This window comes from Octodon degus, unplaced genomic scaffold (genome assembly GCF_000260255.1).
Source record: "Octodon degus isolate 3935 unplaced genomic scaffold, OctDeg1.0 scaffold00089, whole genome shotgun sequence".
Lineage (NCBI taxonomy): Eukaryota > Metazoa > Chordata > Mammalia > Rodentia > Octodontidae > Octodon > Octodon degus.
In genome coordinates, this window is record NW_004524665.1 from 10016402 (window position 1) to 10038196 (window position 21795).

A 21795-nucleotide genomic window follows, 5' to 3' on the forward strand; every position below is an offset into this window, starting at 1 on the left:
GGCCGGAGCTGCTGGCCCAGGTGGTGCTTATCTCTAGGAGACCAGCGTCACCACCCACTCTTTTGGGTGGTGTTGGCAGTGTCAGAGGCTCCCAATCAGCCTGTGGGCTGAGGTGACGCCCTCCCATGTTGCAACATCTGGCTTGCCCAGACAGTGTCAGCCAGGTGGCCACCCCCAGGCTTCCTGGCTCACCCCTACCCATCTGTACCCTGTCCTCTCTCAGGGCCCAGCTTTCAGTGCCTCTGACATACCACCTGGGAACTCCCAGAGGGTAGTCCTGCTAGGATGGGGTGTCCATAAACATGCGGTGTGACAATATGAAAGGGCATTCAAGGTCATCTGGAGACTCAGACACTCAAATAGTGGGGACAACTGGGGGTGTGGAGGGACTGAGAGGGACAAGTGCCCAGGCCAGGCCAGGGAGCACCATGGATAAAGGTGATGGAGCCTGTTAGGGGGCCTGTGTGGACAGGGCACAGAACAGCGCAGGAGACCCCAGGGGCTGGCAAAGGACAGCGTCCAGGTGTGTGCTTCATGGAGCAGAGGAACAGGGTTGGGGAGACTTGGAGCCAGCCGGTGGTGGCTGCTGCCTCACTGGCCATGGAAGGACCCTTGTGCTTGTTTGGTGGTGTTTGAGCAGTGGCCCCAGCAGGAGGCAGCTGCCCCTGAGCCCAGAAGGAGATAAGCACACTGCTGGATGGGATGTGTGGGCTGCAGAGACCGTGGCCCCACGCTCACCCAGCAGGCTGCGCAGCCGAGGAAGGCGGGCTCCTGGGCTCAGGGGTCGTGGGATGTGCCACTCATCCTGCCCAGGTCCCTAGGTGTTTGCCAGGTGAACTCCAGGCACAGAGGAACCTGGGACATGCGTTCTCCCAAAGACTCGGAGCCCAGTGTGTCCCAGGAAGGACATGGTGGGTGCGCCAGTGAGGCAATGTGTGCAGTATGTTAGTGCGAGCATAAAGGAGTGTGTTTGAGAGTGACCATGTGAGTGCAAAAGCTACGTGCGTATGCCCTAGTGTGAGCCAGTGTGTGTGCGACTGAGTCTGCGAATGAGACTCTGGTGCACATGGGAGTGGGTGCCCACGCACACGGTGCACATGCACACGGTGTACACGCACACAGCGCATACACCCTGGCCCAGGGAGTCCTCTGGCTCCTCCACGGCCAGCCACCTGCTCACCCAGCATCTGGCCTGCTGCACCTGGCCACACCTTATTATTGTGTGCAAGATCTTGCTGGAACCCAGCCACGCTCACTGCGCCAGACTGTGCCAACTGCCACATAGCTGCTCTCTGACCCTCTGTGATCAGCTTTCAGCTCCCTGACTAAACAGGGTCCCCTGAACCAGGGCCCTAGGGCTGCAGGAACCAATCTGCCCTCCAAGCCCGGTGCCTCTTTGGGCTCGGAGCCCCAGCCATCTAGGCGCTCCTCCTGAGCTGCTGGTCTTGACAGCAGGATAAACATTGATAAAGGTTCAAGTAACAATGACAGGGGCATGAGATGGGGGACAGCAGAAAGTTATTGATCAACCTCACCTCTGTGACCAGCGCAGGGCCAGCTGGGAGATGTTCCAGGTGCTGGCCAAGGCCAGTCCTGCCCTGGGGCCCCAGGTGTTAGTCTGGGCACAGACCATGGCCTCGCACCAGCTGCGTGTGGCCCCGCCAGGAGCCCTGCTCAAACCGCTCTCCGTCCCCAACCGACTGCTTCTGGGTGCTGGCCCCTCCAACATGGCTCCCCGTGTCCAGGCAGCTGGCAGGCTGCAGGTGATCGGGGTCATGCACAAGGAGATATTCCAGGTACACAGCTGCTGCCTGGGCATGAGCCTGCGGGCCACCTTCCTGCTCGTGAGGGACATGGCAGAACAGCGGTGTACCCTGTGTGCCCGCCACCCAGGTCATGGATGAGATCAAGCAGGGCATCCAGTACGTGTTCCAGACCACGAATGCCCTCACGCTGGCCGTCAGCGGCCCAGGACACTGCGCCCTAGAGACAGCGCTGATGAATCTCCTGGAGCCTGGGGACTCCTTCCTGGTCGGGGCCAACGGCATGTGGGGGCTAAGGGCTGTGGACATCGGGGAGCGAATAGGTAAGGCAGGAGGTGTGGCAGCAGGGCAGCAGGGGTGGCCCTCGCCTTGCTGGCCAGCAGCACTCACCCCACACCCCGTGGCAATGGACCCTAAGGGGCAGCAGTGCAGCAGGTGCCTTGGCGCTCTAGGTTGGGAACGGCTGTGAACAGACCGTGGTCTCCTGGTCTGACCGCCTGCAGCTTTTGAGGTCCCCAGGTGTCGCTCTGCTCTGTGACAGGATGGGGTTTCAGGTCCACATCCTCCCTGAGTTTCAGAAATAGCCTTCTTTCTGGGCTTGGGACAACCCTGAGATGTGGCAGCACGGACAGCTGCCTTCCTTGGCATGGTGAGCAGGAGTGGGCTCAGGACAGGCCATGCCCTGGCACCCCAAGAAGGGCCTGGAAAGCTCAGAAGGGTCCTGGCTGCTCCGGGTCCCTGTCAGTCCACATATGCTGTGTCCAAGGGGAGCCAGAGTTAGGCCATAGCACAGCCCAGACTTGGACTAGCCCAGCTGTCCCTGCAGCCCAGCCTGGACTCTCCGTGAGCTGGGGTGGCCCCAGGTGCGTGCCTTGCCCAGACTCTATCGGGCAGCCACAGGACACAGCATTCCAAGAGACGGCAGGCAGGGCCTGATCCCGGCACCACCCTCGGCCAGCCACTCGTCCCAGTCTAGGTCTCCAGACCCTGGGCTCTCTGTGAGTGGCTGTGGGTATGGGGCACCCACAGGCTGACATGTGATGCTCCTTAATCAGTGTGGGGCTGTGAAGCCAGGGAGGCCTGGCTCTCTTGGCCTGAGCACCTTCTGCCCCAGGTGACCGGGTGGGTAGCTCAACACCATCCCTGCCATGGGGGTGCTCACCGCTACCTCCATGGCCTGCAGGAGCTCATGTGCACCCCATGATCAAGGAGCCTGGAGGCTACTACACACTGCAGGAGGTGGAGGAGGTACAGGGTGTGGTGACTGTGGCAGGGCATCAGGGCCAAGGGCTGGGTGGCGGCTGCCCTTTCTAGTGACGGGACCATCTACAGGAGACACTCACATACTTGAGAACAGGTGGGATGTCCGGTGCTGTCCGTTGGGGAAACTGAGTCAGGACAGTCCTGTGGCAGGGCAGGGGTCTGCGGAGCTGGAGGCAGGACTCCCACCATGTGGCACTGTGGACTGTTGGTGGCCCACAAGTGGGCAGCGGCTGGGCCTGATTTCCTGTCTGCCCAGACCACCTGGTCCAGTGGGGGGTTGCTTTGTCTACTGTGCCCACTCTGCCTCAGGGCCTTGCCCATCACAAGCCAGTGCTGCTGTTCCTGACCCACGGGGAGTCCTCCACCGGAGTGCTGCAGCCCCTGGACGGTTATGGGGAGCTGTGCCACAGGTGGGCCATCCCCAACCTGGTGGAGTGCTGTGGGTGCTGGCAGTCCCTCCTGCCCCAGGTAGCAGGTAGCCTGGTCAGAACCTGCCCTGGCATGTGCCTCTTGGGCCTCCGTGCCCCATGTGGGCAGAATCCAGTGGGCTCATCCCACAGAGGATGGCCCAGGGTGTGGAGGGGTGCTGCTCCTGGCCTGCACCAGCCACCCTCCCCTCCCACCTGCAGCATCCCTGCCTCATCCTTGCCTGAGGATAAAACTCATGACCCCAAGCTGGCTCTGCCCTTCCAACTGCCCACCTTGGCTGGCACAAGACATGCCAGAAGCCCAGGCAGAGGTGTGGCCTCCTGGCTGCCGGCATCCAGGCTCTGTCCTCTCCATTGGGCCTGGCACTGGGCAGCAGAGATGGAGAGCTGTCAGCAGGCTGTACCCTCACATTGCCCCTGGGCTCCTGGGGATCCTCTGCTAGCCGCCCCCGAGGTACCCATTGGGACCTGCAAGGCACCAGCCTGTGTCCTGAGCCTCCTTGTAGCCCCTGCAGAAGCTTGCCCTGCTTCATCCACTGCCCTGTGCCCACCCCCAGGTACCAGTGCCTGCTGTTGGTGGATGCCGTTGCATCCCTGGGTGGGGCCCCCCTCTACATGGACCAGCAAGGTGAGCGCCCTCGGCCTGCAGCAGCCTCTTTGGCTCAGCCTGTCTCCACAGCCACTCCCTTGCTGGGTGTATACATTCATTTTCTGTCACTGTAACTAAATGCCTGAGGCTGGGTGACCCAGTGGCCCTGTCACACACCCTGAGGGCCACCTCTTCCAGCCTCCCCCCCCCCCACAGGAACAGTGGAGACACAGATGGCACTGGGTGGGATCACTCTTGGGGGGCATTTGGGAGGCTAGGAGCCTCAGTAGGGCACCGAGGGGCTCTGTCCACCATGTTCAGAGCTGTAGGCCCTGTGCTCAGGAGTTACACACTGCCTGGGAGGGGGATGCTTGCTCAGAGGCTCTGCTGAGCCTGAGACTCGAACCCAGGACCTCCTTCCTGTTCCTCACCCTGTCTTACTACACAGCATGGAGCTGGGCTGGGCTGGGCTGGGCTAAGCCCAACCAGAGCCTGTGCCTCCCCAGGCATTGATGTCCTGTACTCTGGCTCCCAGAAGGTCCTCAACAGCCCCCCAGGAACCGCTCTCCTCTCCTTCAGCAACAGGGCCAAGTGAGTGACCCACAAGTCCCACTCAGTCTAGCCTGGTCCAGCCTAGGCTGTGGTCTGACAGGAGTAGCCCTCTCTATACTGCATCTGGCCAGCAGCCACCTCCCAGACTGGTCAGGGTTGGAAGGAGTCAGGGATGGGCTCAGCAGGCTGCAGCCAGGCCACCGAGATGTCTGTGGGCCTGGGAACTTGAGGTGAAGCCAGGACCCTGCACAGGGCACCAGAGAGCAGGCCCTTTGGGACTGCAGGGCTGTGGGAGGAGGGGTCCGACCAGATGTGGGGAGCCCACTGCACATGCCCTCCAGTCCACTTGTCCGGGCAGCATCTGGGCTAGGGGTGCATAGAAGAGGGAAGGGTCCAGGAGCAGCAGGCATGAGGGTCCATCAGTGCCAGGCCCAAGCCGCAGTTTTCTCTCATCTAGGTAGGTTGGAACTACCAGTGCAGCAGGCCTTCAGGCCTTTGAGCCAGCAGTCACCTTCAGTGACAGTGTAGGAAAGGGCAGGGAGAACAGGAGGCTGGCAACCCCTACTTTCTTGGGCCCACAGGGTCCCCCGGCAGGCACATGGGATGGGCCCCAGCCATGTCTGGGACACAAGGCAGTCTCGGGTGTCTCCCACTAGGCACAAGGTCTACACACGCAAGACGAAGCCTGTTTCTTTCTTCATGGACGTTACACTATTGGCGAACTTCTGGGGCTGCGATGACAAGCCTAGGACGTGAGGGCTGGCAGACCTGGGACCGGGCCGGGGGCGGGGGCAGGGTAACACCTTTAGCTCCGGGCCATCATGGCATCCCATGTGTGGCCTTGCACCCCTGCCTTCCCAGTGCTCATTCGAGGGCCCTGGGTCTCCCCACCACCAGGGCCCCGTCAGCCTTTCCATGGGCCCCAGGTGTTTAGGTCTTGCCCACTGTATCCTCCCTTCCTAAGCCTCAGTTTACCCTTTCAGAAGGCAAGGGGAACCCCCAGCTTCGAGAGCCATCTTGGCCATAACCCCTGTGCCACACCCAAAGCAGGATGTGCCAGGCCCCTGTGAAAAGGTGGCTGCCACCTCGGGGTCCCTCCCATCCTCCTGTCCTGCTGCCCTGCTGCCCTCCCTGAAGAGCCACTGCCCTGACAGCTCCTGACAGCTCAGTGCCAGGAAAGGGCTGCCACTGGGGACTGGCACCAGGTGTGGGCATAAGCTGGGCCCCTGCTGCCACCCACAGGTACCATCATACCATCCCTGTCACTGGCCTGTACAGCCTGAGGGAGAGCCTGGCACTCATGGTGGAGGAGGTGAGTGGAGGGCAGGTGTGGCACACACGAGGACCAGAGGCCTTCTGCTACCCACTGCCCCAGAGGGGGGCCCGGGACGGGATAGACTTGAGAGCACTTCCCAAGAGGGCCCACGGGCGATGGCCGGGCTCACTGTGTGCCAAGGGTGTAGCCAGCTGGGAGCACAGGGCCAGGGCCAGAAGGAACAGGCAGGGGTGGAGGAACAAGGCGGGCACAACTCACAGGGAACCTGAGCTGCTGGGGAGAGGGAGCCAGGCACCGTCTGACAGGTACCAACATCAGGGCAACAGGGCTGGAAGAACTGGCTGGTGAGACCTGGGCAGACCACAGTCACTGCTCTTTGGGTGAGGGCCTCTGGCCTCATCATGATAGGACATGCCTGGGTGTCACAGAGCCGGTGCGGGGTCAGCATGGATGTCCAGCTTGCTTTCAACAGGTGTCTCACACAGTAGACGTTGGCCAGCGCCTCCTACTGCCGCCTCCCAAGCCTGCTGCTCCTCAGGAGTGCCCAGACGTGTACATGACGGGATGGGTCACTCCTGGAGCATGTGTGGCTTCCTGGGTGGCAGGGCCTGGCAGAGGAAGCTGGGTGTGACCAGGCTGGTGGCTTTGTTGAGGGCTGAATCACTGTCAGCACAGAGGGCCACATGTGGTCGTGGGCCACTGGCTCTTCAGGTCACAAGAGGGAAAGAAGCCAAAACACGGCCCACTTTCCTCTGGGTCCTGACGTCCCAAGAAGGGCCCTTGACAGCCATTGGCCCAGAGGCTAGGAAGAACCTGGAAGGGGCCCTGGCTGTTGTCACTGTTTCCCTCCTATGTCCCCGCTTCAAGATGCTGCACAAAGCAGGGAGAGATGAGGTGTCAGTGCCCTGGCTGTCACCCACACCGTGCATTTGTCCCTGAGGGCCAAGGGCTGGAATATACCAGGAAAGGAAGAGGCCAGAAGGCAAGGGTCATGAGGAGGTGCAGGCCCTGCAGTCTTCAGCAGATTCTGACAGTAGGGTTCATTGCCCTGAAAGGCAGGAGTAACCAGTGGGCAGCAGCCACTGATTGGAAAGGAGAGGCCATGGGCCAGGGCCAGAGGGAACAAGCAGGGGTGGAGGAACAAGGTGGGCAAGGTGGAGGGGCTGGGGTTGGCAGGGTCGGGGAGGAGGAGCTCCTCAACGCTGTGGGAGCCAGGGCTGGAAAGACCACCCTGGTGGGAAGAGCAAGCCTGCCCTGACCACTCCCGGCCCTCCCTAGGCTCTGCCTCCTGCAGTGTCCTGACCTTCTGCAGGCTGTGCCTGCCTCCCTCTCACTGCTGGACCCACACTGTGCCCCCACCCTAGGCAGGGTAGCTCCAGGCCTGCCATGGCCCGAATGTGGTCTCCCATGGCCTGCAGCTGCCTCAGTCAGACCACTTGACATCCCCTCTCCCCACAGGGCTTGGAGGTTAGCTGGCGGCGGCACCATGAGGCCATGGCATACCTGCACGGGCGTCTGCAGGGCCTGGGCCTGCAGCTCTTCGTGAGAGACCCGGTGAGGAGGGTGAGGTGCTGGGGGATAGGTCCACACCATGACAATGGCAGGGATGGATGGAACTCCTGGCCAGAGCCACCCACAGGACTAAGTACCAATATGGTGGCCATGTGTCCTGAAGAGGAGTAACCTACCCCAGGATGGGACTGGAAGCCTTTAGGTACACCCTCCAGCACCCCATCCTGGAGCTGTGTGGCTATCCCATTCTTCATGGCAGTCAGGCTGGGCCGGTGGCCTGGGTGACAGCCACCGTGAAGGACAGGCAGGGCATGTGCCCTCTGTGGCTGAGCAGCTCGCTTCCCACAGGCCACGCGTCTGCCCACAGTCACTACAGTGGTCGTACCCTCTGGCTACAACTGGAGGGATATCGTGGACTACATCATGGACTCCTTCAGCATTGAGATCATGGGTGGCCTGGGCCCTTCTGCAGGGAAGGTGAGGGGCCCTGTGCTGCAGGGCCCTGAGGCCTGGGCACCAACTCCCTCCCTCTCTGAGGCCCATGAGTCCCATCCACAAGTGGGCATTGAGGGCCAGGACAGCAGGGCTGCCCTGGGGAACAGCCCTCCCCAAGAGCCTTTCCCACACCCTTGGGACATCCTTCCTCCCAAGCCCATGGGCTCTGGGAAACCTCAGGCCTGCGTCCAGCAGACTCTGCCAGGCCAGCCACACTGAGGGACCTTCAGTGACCACCGTGCCGGCCCCTTTTCCAGCCCTGCGCCACAGGGGTGGGGGTGTGGCTCTGGTCCGGGCTCCTGGCTCCCCAACACCTGCCCGCCTGCACCCACCAGGTGCTGCGGATCGGCCTGCTGGGCTGCAATGCCAGCCGGGAGAACGTGGACCGCCTGACTGAAGCCCTGAAGGAGGCTCTGCAGCACTGCTCCCGCAACAGGCTGTGATGCTGCCCTGAGCCTCCCGGCCCGGGGTACGGAGGTGCCAGCAGGCCACATGACCCCGGGCCTGAGGCCAGGAGAGCTGTACGTGACCTTTCTTCCCCCAGCAGGATCCCTGGAGGAGGATTCACTGTGCTTTCCGCAGAGCTGCTGTCCCTGTGGCCACTGACCTCCGAGAGTGTTCAATAAAGCACTGGCCACGTCTCTGCTACGGTGCAGCCTGACAGGGCACTCCTCTGCCCTTGGCCCCCCGGTCTGGCTAGAGGGAGGCCGTGTCCCAGAGCCTGTGGGCAGATCCTCTGGGCTGAGGCTGGGGCTGTCGCCCACCCTCCCCAGATGTCAACTCCTGACATACCCTCATGGGGGACCTCATGTGAGCCCCCAGGACTCACACTCACATAGGCAAGGCCTTTAGCACTCAGCTGTGAGGATCACTGGTCTCAGGGTGGTCCATTGTACCTGGGGAGAAACGGCAGCAGGAATGAGGAAAAGATAGACGAGAAGATAAGAGCTGGGTTAGGTGGTAGCCCATTTGCCTGGTCAGCAAGACGACCCCCTGAACAACAGTATGGGTGCTTATTTAGATCTTTGCAGTTAGTGATATGTGACTCAAGGTTGCCTCGGACTAGCAGCCGACATTCACTAGTCAGGATGTTTATCTGAGGACTGAGTAACTTGGCTGCTTTAGGCACTGAGGCCTCGTCGGCTCTCACACATTTGACCGGTTTCCATTTCCATGGCTCCCAACACTCAGCCAGGCCTCTGACCCCACCTTCACTGCTGGGAAGTTGCTGAGCAGTCCCATGCTCCAGCCAGGAACCCAGGTCCTCTGGTCCCCAGAACCCTCAGGAGGAAGGCAGAAACCCTCAGAAGAAGGCAGGACAAGACCCCAGTCAAGGCTAGTCACCTCTGAAGATGCGGCTTGGCCCGACTCTATCCCTGTCCCTAGTGAGGTAGGGGTTGGGCCCTGGGCAGACAGAGGCCACTGGTGGTGCTCACTGTGACCAGGAGACACAACCCTGAGGGCCACAAAGACAGCTGGGAGCTGGGCAAATGGCCAGGGTCTCTGCGGCAAGCCCTGCGGCCCGAGGGCACACCAGCCGCTTGCACTGAGGCTCACGCCTTCTCCAGAGGGGTGCTGTCCTCGGCTGGCCTCTGCCAGCAGATACAGAGGAGGGATGCAAGCCTGTCCCCTGCTGAGTGTTATCAGCTGGAAGTGCCCTTTGACCTCCATGTCTCCCAGTGCCGAGAGGCTAGGCAGTTCTTGTGTTGAGGGGCGGGCATCCCGGGGAGAGCCACCAGGGCTCTGACCCGCGGAGGACACCCCGCATGAGCTTCGTGGGTATACCGTGTGTTCTCTCTAGGTCTGGCTGCTCCCTGGGTGTCTTTGACTCCCAAGCCCACCATAGGGCTGGTTTGTCTTGTCGAGCATGACCCCAGCTGAGGTGGCATGCGTACAGAGGAGTCTATTGGGAACAGGGCTGTAAGGACTCGAGACCCAAGGCTTGCACGGTCTGGGTCTCAGTAATAATAGGGCACAGGACTTGGGGTCGAAGCATGGCTCCCTTTGCAGCCCTTGCCAAGAGCTGTGGTGCCTCCCTCCGCCACCCCTGCGGCTCCTTTGCTCCTCTGCCAGTCGGGTTCATTTCACCCTGGTGACATGTAAGCAGACCGCACGAGTGCTGCTGGCCCTTCCTGTGTCTTTTCTGTCCAGATTTTGCTCTGGTCTGGCTCACTAGTGACTAGTGAGCGAGCCGCTTCCTCTTTTCCAAGACCGGTGCCCTTACTTCTCTCTTCTCACCACCCTGCAGGCGAGGACCACAATGCAGTGCTGAGTCGAAGCAATGTGTGGGCTGCGTCTGCCAGAGGAGATGGGCACGATTTCCCAGTCAAGTTTCTCTAGCATAGAGACTGTTTTCCTTCCCCTCAAGTTTTATGGCACTGGGAATTGAACTCAGGGCCTTGGCTTACCAGACAGGCACTTGTGCCACTGAGCCGTATCCCTTCCTTCAAGTGTTTGATAAAAGCCTAGGAGGTTTTTGACAGAAACAATTATTTAAAGCCAGATGTGCTGGTGCACACCTGTGATCCCAACACTCTGGAGGTTGAGGCAGCGTGATCACAGCAAGTTCAAGACCAGCCTGAGTTTTATATTGAGTTCAAGGTCAGCCTGGACTATAAAGCAAGAACCTGTTTCAAAAGCTTTTTAAAAATTAAAAAGCAGGCCAGCCAAATAGCTCAGCCAATTAAAGTGCCTGTAAGCAGGCTCAGGGCCTGGGGGTTCAATCCCGGGGCCTGCTGTGCCTGCCCCGCCCCCAGGGCGCACTGAATTGGCAATTGAGACTGGGTGTGGTGGCGTGGGCCTGTAATCCCAGCTCTTGGGAGGCTGTAAACAGGCGGATCACTACGAGTCCGATCTAGTAGTGAGCCCCTGAACACCCTGTAGACCCTTCCTTATAAATAAATAAATAAATAAATAAATAAATAAATAAAATTAAAATGAAGCAAGGATTTTTTTCTGAGTCCACAAGTTTTAATAGGCGTGTCTTTCACCTTCTTCTTGTGTTTTTGTTTGTCACCCAGGGCACGCTCACTCTCCACGGAGGCTGTTAGTGCTGTGTGCCCCGCTCATGATGCCTGGCACTGCCCTCTCCATCCGGGCTCTCGGGCAGCTTTCTTCCACTCCCGTCACAGTGGCTTCTCCTCTGTCCTCCCCCTGACCAGGCGTGCCGGGGTGTGGCTCACTTCTCTCTATTACTTGCTCTCTCAAATCCCACTCTAATTTTATTATCCCCTTTAGTTGGTTTGTTTTGGTTTTGATTTGCTCCTTTTCAAGTTTCTTGTCTTTATAATTGATGTGTAATAACCATCCACATACAGGCTTTTAGCTCTAGCAGGGAAAGCTAACATAATTTATCCTTTTTTCTTTTTTTTTTTTTCACTGTGGGAGGGTGAATCTAGAGTCTTCACACTGAGCAACAGTTCTAGCCCTTTTAAAAAGTTTTATTCTGAGACAGGGCATAAGTCTTTCTGTCACTAAATTGTCCAGGCTGTCTTGAATTTGAGATCCTCCTGCCTCAGCCTCCCAGAGAGCTGGGATTGCAGTGATGAATCGCCATTCCCAGCTTTGTGATAACTAAATTTAAACTTCTTTCCTTTTCTAAATGAGTGTTTATACCTGAAAGATGTCCTCTGAGCACTGCCTTTGCTATATCTCCTGAGTTTCGATAGGTGGCATTTTTATCCCTCTAGGAAAAATATTTCATTGTTTGCTTGTGGGTTCTTTTCTGAACCATGGATTATTTAGACTTGTGTTGTTTTCAAATCTCTGGGGGACAGTCTAAATATCTTAGTGTTTCTAATTTCTAATCTGTGTCTATGGAGGTCAGAAATCACATTGTAGATGCGCTCGGCTCTGGGTGAAAGTGCTGGGACCCAGCTTTGTAGGCAGTGCCATCCTGCCGCTCGCCCTGCGGCCTTTGCCACAAGGCACCTCTTCTTGGCCGAGGCAGGACTAGGCGGACAGTGTCCCTATCTTTTCCCAACTGGGACTGCTTCTCCTTGAACTCTGGCCACGGCCCCTGAGCTACATGGCTCACACGTGGAGAGGCTCTGTCTCACATGTGGAGCAGCTTTGGTTTCCATGACAATCTCCAGGCATGTCCTCACCCACCACTCATCTGCACGCATGACTGTGGGGGACAGTTTCTGTGCACAGGACCCCCGAGCAGCTCTGTCTCGTATGAAGGACAGGGTGGGCGCACCAGAGTGAGCCGCTGCAGGCTGGATGTAGCTCGCCTCCTCCCTGGTCCTCATGAAGCCCCAAGGCCATGTGTATGTGCTGAGCATGTGGCACAGTCATCACTGGGGACGACCAGGAGGCCCCAGCTACCCTTCTCCTAACTGAATGCCCCACATGCTGGCCTGATCCCAGTGGTTCCTGCCCATGGCCCCAGGTTTGGAGGCTGCACTGCACTGCCCCCCTTGAATGCACCCCTCGAAACACTTAATCATAGGGGCAGCAGAGGACATGGTACTGGGTCACAGCCAGGGATCTGCCCTACAAAGCCTGATACTTGCTGATGCTGCTTTCTGGACACAACCTCACACCTGCCAGGGACCATACTCCTCGGGCCTCGGCACCAGGCAGGGCTTTGACCGGGCTGCACCAGTGCATGGGTTCTTTGTGGGCATGACTGGCACCATGATTGCATCTCCCATGGCCCTGATCAGACCCAGAAGCCTCAGGCCAACTCACGGAGGACCCCTGTTGACCCCAAATTGACTGGGAGCTCAAAGGGAAATGCATGCACGTCCCAGGCACAGCAGCCACGGTGCTCCAGACTGGGGCCTGTGTGGGTGGGAAGGTCTCAGCAGGAGCAGGCACTGAAAGCCTGAGGCTTCTGCTGCCAACAGACACTGCAGACAGCGGGAGGCAGCTCCTATGCCCAGAGGAGTCAAGGATGGGCAGAATTAAAACCTACCAGTTACTGACACCAGCTAGGTAATGAATGCACTGCAGAAGGCCAAGAGGAAGAGACCCGGGCTATGCTACGGGAGCAGGAAGTAAGCGCGGGTCAGATGGCCTGGGCCCTGGGCCCCCAGCACAGAGAGGACTCTTGCTGGGCCTTGTACTTCCACTGCTCACTTACTTTTGCTGTGGGTTTCTTCTGCTCCTCTTCTCTGAAAGTCCTGAGAGAGTGAACCTGGGATCCCTGCACACAGTGGTGATAGGGAAAGCCCCGCTGTCCAGTGTCACCCACACAGGGCTCAGCTAGTGCTCAGGTGTGGCTCACCTGTGTCCTCCACAGTCACCTGGCTTTTGCTGGTCCTTCCTGGTGAGCCTATCTTGGGTAGGGACATGTGGCTCCACCCTATACCAAGTGCCTTAGTCTGGGTCCTTCCGACTGTGGCGTCTACCTCTGTCTCTTTCTGGACAGGGCCACCCCAACTCATACACAGCACTCACGGGCACCAGCCTCTGGGCCCACACAGAGCAGGTGTGGGCCTGACCCTGCCCTCCGCATGCCTCCTCACGAAGGGCGCGATGCTGTTTTGTGCCCCTTGTGGGTGTCGGCTCTGGCCTGGGACTCTTGCTTTTGTCATGTAGCTCCTGTCACACATGGCCATCAGCCCTGAGAACATGAGTAGGGGACCGTGTGGCCATGCTGGCCATGGGAGCCCAGGGCTGGCCGTGGCCTAGACGCCAAAGGGTAAACAGAATGGAAAAGGCAGGGACCCTGGGCTGGGGCAGGGGCAGGAGGCGCCTCGCTGGGGGTGGGGGTGAGAGGGCAGCAGAGCAGACGGGGGGTCACGTCTGACACCAGGAGAGCACACCCAGCCTCCCAGGGGCATGTCTGCCATGGCAAGTGGAAATGGCAGGGCCGGAGGGGCAGATGGCTCAGGGCTGGCCGCAGGAGCCATGGGAGACTCCTCTTCTGGTTTTGGCCCCTCTGAAAACCAGGAATTGGGGGCCCCTAGGCAGGGGTCATTCTCAGCATACAGGAGGTTGAAACTGGCCCATGATATCAGCCTCCCACTGGAGGTCTCCATGCTTCTTCTTTTTTTTTTTTTTTTAATTATTTATTTGTGTGTGTGTGTGTGTGTGTGTGTGTGTGTGTGTGTGTGTAGCCAGCTCAGCCCACCAGGGGGCAGGGCTGGCTGGCATGTGATGCTGGGGGATTGAACCGTGGTCCCTATGCTTTGCTAAGCTTGTTCTAAGTAGGTGCTTTAGACCACTGAGCCATCTCACCAGCCCATCCATGCTTCTTCTTGGAGACACAGCACAGGGCCTCTCCCTTTGTGCAGGAGACGTTAGCTTGTTCAGGGGCCAACAGCCAACATTTAATCACTAGGGAACGGCCTTGCACAGGCCAGGCGAGCGCTGGTCCCCGAAGACTCAGTTTCCCTGCCAGTATCTCACAGGGGGCCACTCAGCTCCTGGGAAGCCCACAGCTGGGAGCTATGGCCACTGCCCCTGAGGCTTCCACTGCCCAGGACACTCAGATCGTCCCCATGGTCCCCTGAGGGCACCCCAGGCCCAGCTATTCGCCCACGTCCAGGAGAAGCCCACCCTCCACACTCAGCCATCCACACTGTCCAGGACCCGGGTCTTCCGGAAGATGCTCTGCATGGCTGCAACACGATTCTCATCCTTAATGGTAAAGACCTGGAACTGCAGGAAGGAGGGCGAGGTCATGGGCATTGGCCACACAGGTCCTCCCCATGTCTAGGCTCCTGCCTGGGGGCCATGGCCTGGGTCGCACAGCGGAGCCTGCTATGGTTGGGATCTGAAACATTCCTTTTGGGAAGGCGATGGGAGCCTGGACGTTCAGCTGCCTTGCTCCTGGGAGCCAGGCCTGGTGGGAAGTAAGGTCATAAAGCATGGCCAGGGTTCGTCTCCATCCCCTCCTCCCCTCTCTGCTTCTTGACTGCCGTGACACGAGCAGCTTCCTCCATCCAGGCCCTTCCTGCCTTGATGTCCACTGGTAATGGGTGAATGGGAGCCAAAGTGGGCTCTGTGGGGTGAGGGGCAGCTAGCCAAGCGGTCAGCATTCCTGGAAAGCAGGCCCAAGGACACGAGGTCTTGGGACACATGGGTGAGTGAAAATGGGCCCCAGGAAGCCCAGAAAGGCTGCATCCCATGAGGAATGGGCCCAAGCGAGCTGGGGCCCTACATTCACCATGTGAAGGCCTGGGGGTAGCGCATGCTGCCCTGGTTCCCAGAGAGCAGCCCCGGACCAGGGGCCACTCCACACCTGCTGACCCCCGCCTCCAAGCTGTCCTTCTGCTCAGTCCCTGCCTTGTGCAACCCTGGGTAGGTGTGACCTCTGGTCAGCTGCCCACCTTGTCTAAAAGAACATCGAAGTAGGCGGTGGTCCAGTAGGCAGGGTCACTGGCTGGCAGCTGCAGGAGCGCCTTGATCCCGTGGCCCACGCGTGGAGGGGCGCTGCGTCCCAGGTGGGTGGCGTGGATGCGCAGGGCAGCCTCTGGCTGGCGGGCAAAGCCCTCTGCATGCTGGTAGATGGCGTTGAGGTCCAGCCCACCACCCTGCAGCAGGTCACGCCCCACGTAGAGGAAGGGCGGCAGTGTCCTGGAGGCCAGGCAGCTGAGCAGCACCACCAGCACTCTGTACACAGCGCCCTGCAGCTCTGCCCAGTCCTCAGGTGCCGGGAAGAGTGCACAGGCCCATAGCAGTGCAGTCTGCAGAGGGGGGGCAGCACTGGGCCTGGTGTGTATCCCATCCCCGTGCCTCCTACCTTCATCTGAGCCTGGGCCAGGCCCCGCCCCACCCTCTACCCCCCGCCTAGCAACTCTGGGGCCCCCACCCCTCTGGTCCTTCATCCCCACAGGGTCCTTTCTTCCTCCTCTCACCCCTTACTGGACCTCAGATCCCTTCCATGGAGCTCCTACTCATCCTCTGTGTCCCTTTCAAAAGTGCTCATCCCCGTGGCACCAGGGCAGTGCACCCACGTGGCCTGGGGACAGGATTCTGGGCAGAGCCATGGCTGAGGACAGGTCAGGCCACCTCCTCTCAACACCTGGCAGGACAGGCCCCTCTGTCCATAGGGCACACACTAGGCAGGGGCCTGGCAGTGCCCCACGCCCACAGCCCTGCACCCCACTGCCTGCCAGGTCTGTGCCTGTGCCCTGGCTTTCCTGTGTTCATTACACCCTTGCGGGACCCATCATACCCTACCCAACATCCAGGCCAGGCTTGGCTCTATGCAGCCCACCCTGAGGTCTGACCCAACAGCATCCCCATGCCAGCAGGGCCTCAAAGGTCTCTGACCCAGGAAAGGACACACCTGGGGGCCTCGCCCTGGTGCCCAGGTCTTGGGTGCAGGCAGCCAAGACAGAGATGGGTGGCCACAGCCTTTCCTCACCTACCTTTAGGTGGTTGAAGCTCAGTCCAGGTTGCCGGCCACCGTCCCTCCAGTGCTCATGGTTGACCCGGTCGAGGAGGGAGAGGCTGTCCAGGCGGTGGCCCCGGAAGACACCCAGTTCCCCAAGCAGCCGGGTGAGCAGGTAGCCTGTGCAGGCCCTAGAAGCCAGAGCAGTAAGGTCTAGGCTCCTCACAGCCTGCAGGCCCTTCTTCCTGGGAGAAGTCTGCACCCTGCAGTGAGTGAGGGTAGGGCTGGGAGTTTCGGCTGTACTGGGGCTTCCAGGGAGACTGATAGCTCTGAGGCCACCGGGGACATTAGCAGGCTCAGGCTCCCAGCTGTGCCTGCAGCTGTGGGCATTTCTCACCCGCTGAGCCTGCCAGGGCTGCACCTGCACTGCCATACCTGGCTGTCACCCGCCCCAGCGCTCAAGAGGTCACTCCTGATTATGTGCTCGGCCTTCTGTGGCAGGCAGGTGGGCACTCGGCAAGCCTGGCCACAGCCCTGCCCTGCAGCTGTGATGGGCGGAAGTCCCCTCAGAACTCCACAGAGCCACCAGAAGGGGCCCACGTGGCTTACAGGTGTCACCCCTTACAAAAGGAGCTGGGAGCAAAACCTGTGCCACTCAGGCTGCAGGCAGCTGGACAGTCACCTCGCCCATCACTTGCCTTCATCTGTGTCCAATCTAGATGGGGCTTGGTCCCTGGGGTCTCCAGGGGGCCCAGCCACTGCCCCCCCCCCAGCCACTGACAGAGATGCAGGTGACCCTCCTGAGACCATAGGCCCCAGAGGACAGTGATCAGGGACTCAAGGAGGCACCACCAGAGGCCAGGCCAGCAGGGCCATCTATAGCCAAGCAAGTTGGGGTACCCTGGGCATGGGGCACAGCCTTGAAAGGCAGCCCTAGAAGATGAGCAAGCCTCGCACCTGCCTTGGAATACCCTTGGCACACAGAGCCAACCTGTACTGGGCTAGGTGAAGAGGGTCCCACCCAGCCGCCCTCAGGTCCTGGCCCCCTGGGCCCCCATGGTCACTGCCTCACCCTGTCTAGGAGAGAACTCCACTGCAGCTGCCCACAGGCGCCTAGCATCCTGCTGGAGGAAGCCACAGGGACCTTGACTTCCCCTGAGGTACTGACCACTTTGAGTCACAGAGGCACTGGGCAGCAGTGGGCAGGGACCTGTGGGGGCTCTGCCTGGGGTGGGGAGACCTGGGGGCAGTCCCTTCTAGCTTATTCCCAGCACCCTGCATCCTAGGACAGGTATATAACATACCTCCAGTGCTGGGCACCGGCAGGCACCAAGTCCACCCCATGGCTGACAACCCTCTGCAGGGTGCCCTCAGGGAACCCGGGTGTGAGCCAAGTGCCATCCAGGCCGGGCACACCGCACTTCCTCCTCAGTGTGGGCACAATGTTGAAGCGGATCTTCCTCCAGCCACTGGACACTAGCAGGGACAGGTGGAGCTGTTCCTCCTGCAGGCTGGTGGCACTCAGCGAACCTATGAGGACTGCATCAGGCCAGTTGTCCCCAACCCTGGGCCTGCCTTGTCACTGCCAGGCCCCTCACCTGCAGCCTGCAGTGCCCCGTGGACCCCACTACCCCTGGGCCAACGCCAGCTGTGCAGTGCCATGACACTTCTGAGGGCAACGTTAAGCTTGGTGACTCCCTGGCACTGGATTGAGGCAGCTTCCCTCGGAGGGCCTCTTGGAGAGGGCCCTCACCGAGCCTGGGCCCTGCCTGCCAGCCACAGCTCCATGCCCAAGGCTGGCTGCCCACCAGACTCAGCCCCACTCACCAGCAGGTGGGGGGCCAGGGCAGCACCAAGGGTGAGCTCTGCAGAGAAGGCAGTGAACTCTGAGCCCCAAGCCTATAGCCCCTTGCTGCAAGATGAGGAAAGGGCTCTGCAGCTGCCCTCCCAGGCTCCTCAGCATTCAGGAAAGCTGTGGGTGCCTCATCTCCCATCCCGGGCCTGTGCACCCTCAGACATAGGGAATCTGCACTCAGACTCCTGGGAGGTGACCTGTGTGGACAGTGAGGACAGACAGATGCAACTGCCCCACCCTGGCCAGATGGCACAGAGCCCAGGCCAGGCCCCCTCATGTCCCAAGAGCTTCCTGCAGCTGGCGGGGTATGGGGACCACTTCGTCCTCACACTTCAAGGGAGGACTGTGCAGCAGAGGCCACTGGGAGCAGTGTGCAGAGACCCTGCTTCCAGGCTGCCCAGGGGCTCCAAAGTATGGAGGGCCCTGGGTCCTGTTCACACCCAGAGGTGCCCTGTATGCTGAACCCCATCTCCCCCACCCTTCTGTGCAGCATGGACTGCACCTTCTGGCTGAGAGCCTGCCTCCTGGCATGGCCCCATAGCCCTGACACAGAGGCCCAGACCCCCAGCAGGTATTGCTGGGTACTGCGTGCTCCATACAAAACAAATTGGTGCCAAGGGAGAAGGGCAAGTGACTCCAGGAGTGGAGATGCCCACACACAACCCTGCCTACCACTGCTGCATGGGACAAGGTGCCGGGGACAGGCAGAGACACAAGGCCATGGAGCAGGTGTGATCCCACAGAAGACCCCAGACACGAGCCCTGAGAGGACTCTGGGTGGGGTCAGTGTCCCCTCATCCCGCCTGGCCCTTTGGGATGGGCCCTCAGCATTGCCCCCCCGCAGGCTGCCCCCAGCCTCGGTTTCTCCACTAGTGACTACCCAGGCCCCTCTCTATCCAGTGTTTGTGGTACACTATCCACAGCCACCTTTGGTGGCTCTGTCTCCATGGGTCACATGTTCCCTCGTCTGTGAACTGGCAGCCTGGCAGCCTCACCACTCAAGCTGGTCACACCGGTTCCAGGGTGGGGACGGCCTGCTCCCCTGGCCGCATGCTGCCCTTTGTGAGCAAGTGTGGGGCAGTGGGGTGGAGTTTTCTGCATGCCCAGCACAACCATGGGGGGGCCACAGACCCAGATCTCTGTCTCCCAGCCAGGGACCTCTTGGGCATGTGAGGGTAACCTCCACTGTCCTAGAGCAGATGACAGGGCTAGGTCAGGAGGACAGAAGAAGTCCTGTGAAGCTCCTATGGTGATTAAGTGTGAGGCGACCAGACATGAGGGGCTGCAGGTACTCTGCAAGCAGACACCTGGTGACTGTAGTCACTGGCCTTGGTCCACAGCACAGGACACCTCCAGGCAAGGCTGTGAGGACCCCCCCCCCATGGCTTGCAGTCTGTCAGAAGCCCCAGGCATTCTGCTCCCACACCCAACCTACAGGAGAGGCCTGTACGGTAGCCAGGCCAGGCCCGGGTGCTGGTGACCCTCACAGAGGAGCTGACCACCCCGTGTCTGAGCCCTGCTGAGGGAAACTGGCTGCCCTGGACCCAACAGGGGACTGCCTACCCTGGCACAGTCCCCCATCAGCCAACAGAACTCCAGGCAGAGACAGAGTCCAGTGCTCTGTGCTCAGGAGGTACCTAGCCCAGGGCTGTGTGGGCTCAGAGACCCAGCCAGCAGCTGAGCCACAGCCGGGACTGGTGGAATCCCGCGAGAACCCAGACAGCTCTGCCCAAGTGCACACTGGTGGGTCCAAGAGGGAGGGCCCACGGCCTGCTGTGGTGTGTCAGAGGCTGCAGGAGGGGTTGGCTCTGAGCATGGTCACAACAAGCTGTGACCAACACCAGAGCCAGTGGCCCAGAACCAGGCTAGGGACCCTTGAGGATCCAGTCAACCAGCAAAGCAACACGTGATCACATTCACAGCCGCCGAAACAGTAATGTCCTGAAAACACGTTCTCCAGAACGCTGGATGAAAGCTGCACAGGAGGCGCACCCCACTCACTCCCTCGAGGGGCCCCTGGCTAGGACAGAGCAGAGTCTGCCCCCACACACACTGACGACGCACAGGCACACACTCTGCACACGCAGATGGCAGCCTGCACACAGCACGCACACAGAGGGCACATCTGCACAGAGCGTGCGTGGCACACCCGGCTGGCCGATGGCCTGGGCTGCTACCTGGTGCGATGAGGCCATGGTGCTTGCAGTGCACAATGGCGGCCACCAGCAGGTCCTTGAGGACACACAGGACCTTGCTGGGCTCTATGTAGCCACAGCACTTGGTACCACCCTCTGAGGAGGCACTGAAGACATCCCCAGTCATCCAGGACTCCAGGCCAGTCGCCCCCCAGGGGATGCCCAGGCGGCAGAGCATGGGGCCATCCCCCAGCTCCGAGGGCCCCTGCTCCTCGATCAGGAGTGCACTGGCATCCACCTGCAGTGGCACTTGCATGTCCAGCGGGTCTTCTGAGGAGCGAAGGGCGAACTGGAAGGCCTCGAGGTGGTGGGAGTAGTCCACAAGGAAGCGGGGGTCCAGGGTGTGCACGCGCTCTAGCACGGTGAGCAGGACGTCCTCGGCAAGCTGGAAGTCCTGCACCCGGGACACCTCCCGAGACCGGATGGCCTGCAGGTAGTGGTGCCAGAGGGGCACCTTCACAGCCATGGCTGGACAGACCTGGGGCTGCTCTGCCAGCCGGCAGCGGGCCTGGAGGGCGGAGGGAAGGTGCAGGCCGGGAGGAGCAGCAGGTCCTCAGGTGGGGCGCAGCTCCAGCCAGAATTCCAAAGCGACAGCACTGGGTGCAGGTTAAATAACTGAAGGGCAGCCAAAGCTTTGAAGTGGGTGAGTCAGTCCCCAGCGATTAGGAATGTCCCAGGGGCTGTGCAGGGGCTGGGCCCAGTTGCACCCTCCCCTTCCTCCTCCAGACTGACGCCCTGTCCCAGGCTGTAGCACCAGTACAGACACAGCCTGCGTATCCTGAGGTTCCTCCCCAGTCCCATCCCAGTAGCCATGGTGAGGTTTCTGGAAATAAGACCTCTCTTGCCCAGCCTCTCTGCCAGGCTGGTAGGAACACAGCATGGCTTCCGGCCCCGTGTGGGGTTGCGGCCTCTCTACAGCCTGGAAAGCAGCAGTCACTCCCTGCCCTCAGACACCTGCTACAGCAGAAAGGCAGAAGCCTGGAAGGGTGCGCAAGCCCTGCCTCTGCAGCTGTTGTCTACCTACCTGGCCCAGGAGCTGCAGCCCTGTTTCAGGTGCTAGCAGGAGCTTGGCCTTGCATGGTGGGGTTGTCTGATGGCCCTGAATGCTACTCTGATTGTTCTCACGAGAGGCAGGGGACAGACACCCCTGGGGGTCCTTGTAAGGACAGAGGCAGACAGAGAGGTGCTACCAAGAATGGGGACCCCTCCCTGCAGCCACTAGGATCTGAAGAGGGCCGAGCGTGGGCAGCCAGCTTGTCCCGGTGCTTAGAAACCTTCAGGAGCTGTGGTCCCAGCCCCACACCTCCAGGACAAGCACAGGCTCCCTAGGACTGTCCGCTGGAGTTGCCTGGAGCAGCAGTGCAGTCATGGTCCCCATCTCCATGGTATTCTGCAAGGGAATAGATGGGCCTTGTACCCAGCCTGACCTTCAGGCCCTGCTGGCAGCCTGGGCTGTGCCATCAGGGCTTCAGTGGTGTCTACAGCTCTCCCAGCCTCACTCCCCATGCCCAGAACTCAGCCAACCCTGCCCTCAAACTCCCTGAGCTCTGATACCTGAGGAAGGTGGTGCCTGATCC

General features: G+C 60.3%; 2 protein-coding genes across 4 annotated transcripts; one reads left to right on the plus strand and one right to left on the minus strand.

Annotated features, from left to right (window-relative positions):
- The first annotated feature begins 1530 nt into the window (after window positions 1–1530).
- On the plus strand, window positions 1531–8526 carry Agxt (alanine-glyoxylate aminotransferase). The gene is made up of 11 exons (XM_004637364.2): window positions 1531–1796; window positions 1894–2086; window positions 2947–3011; window positions 3336–3436; window positions 4012–4082; window positions 4550–4634; window positions 5252–5347; window positions 5838–5907; window positions 7330–7425; window positions 7732–7860; window positions 8214–8526. The coding sequence occupies exons 1-11, from the start codon at window positions 1566–1568 to the stop codon at window positions 8319–8321; spliced, it is 1245 nt and encodes a 414-aa protein (XP_004637421.1). The 5' UTR covers window positions 1531–1565; the 3' UTR covers window positions 8322–8526.
- A 5563-nt stretch (window positions 8527–14089) lies between these two features.
- On the minus strand, window positions 14090–20783 carry CUNH2orf54 (chromosome unknown C2orf54 homolog). 3 transcript variants are annotated; one of them, XM_023722228.1, is made up of 5 exons: window positions 20201–20783; window positions 17473–17644; window positions 16206–16359; window positions 15162–15518; window positions 14090–14490 (listed from the first exon to the last, which is right to left on the minus strand). In XM_023722228.1, the coding sequence occupies exons 1-5, from the start codon at window positions 20682–20684 to the stop codon at window positions 14398–14400; spliced, it is 1260 nt and encodes a 419-aa protein (XP_023577996.1). In that variant the 5' UTR covers window positions 20685–20783; the 3' UTR covers window positions 14090–14397. The 3 variants fall into 3 exon arrangements, with proteins under 3 accessions (XP_023577996.1, XP_023577997.1, XP_004637496.1); XM_023722229.1 differs by having other exon boundaries at window positions 15162–15332; window positions 17473–17698; XM_004637439.2 differs by having other exon boundaries at window positions 17473–17698.
- Window positions 20784–21795: the final 1012 nt, after the last annotated feature.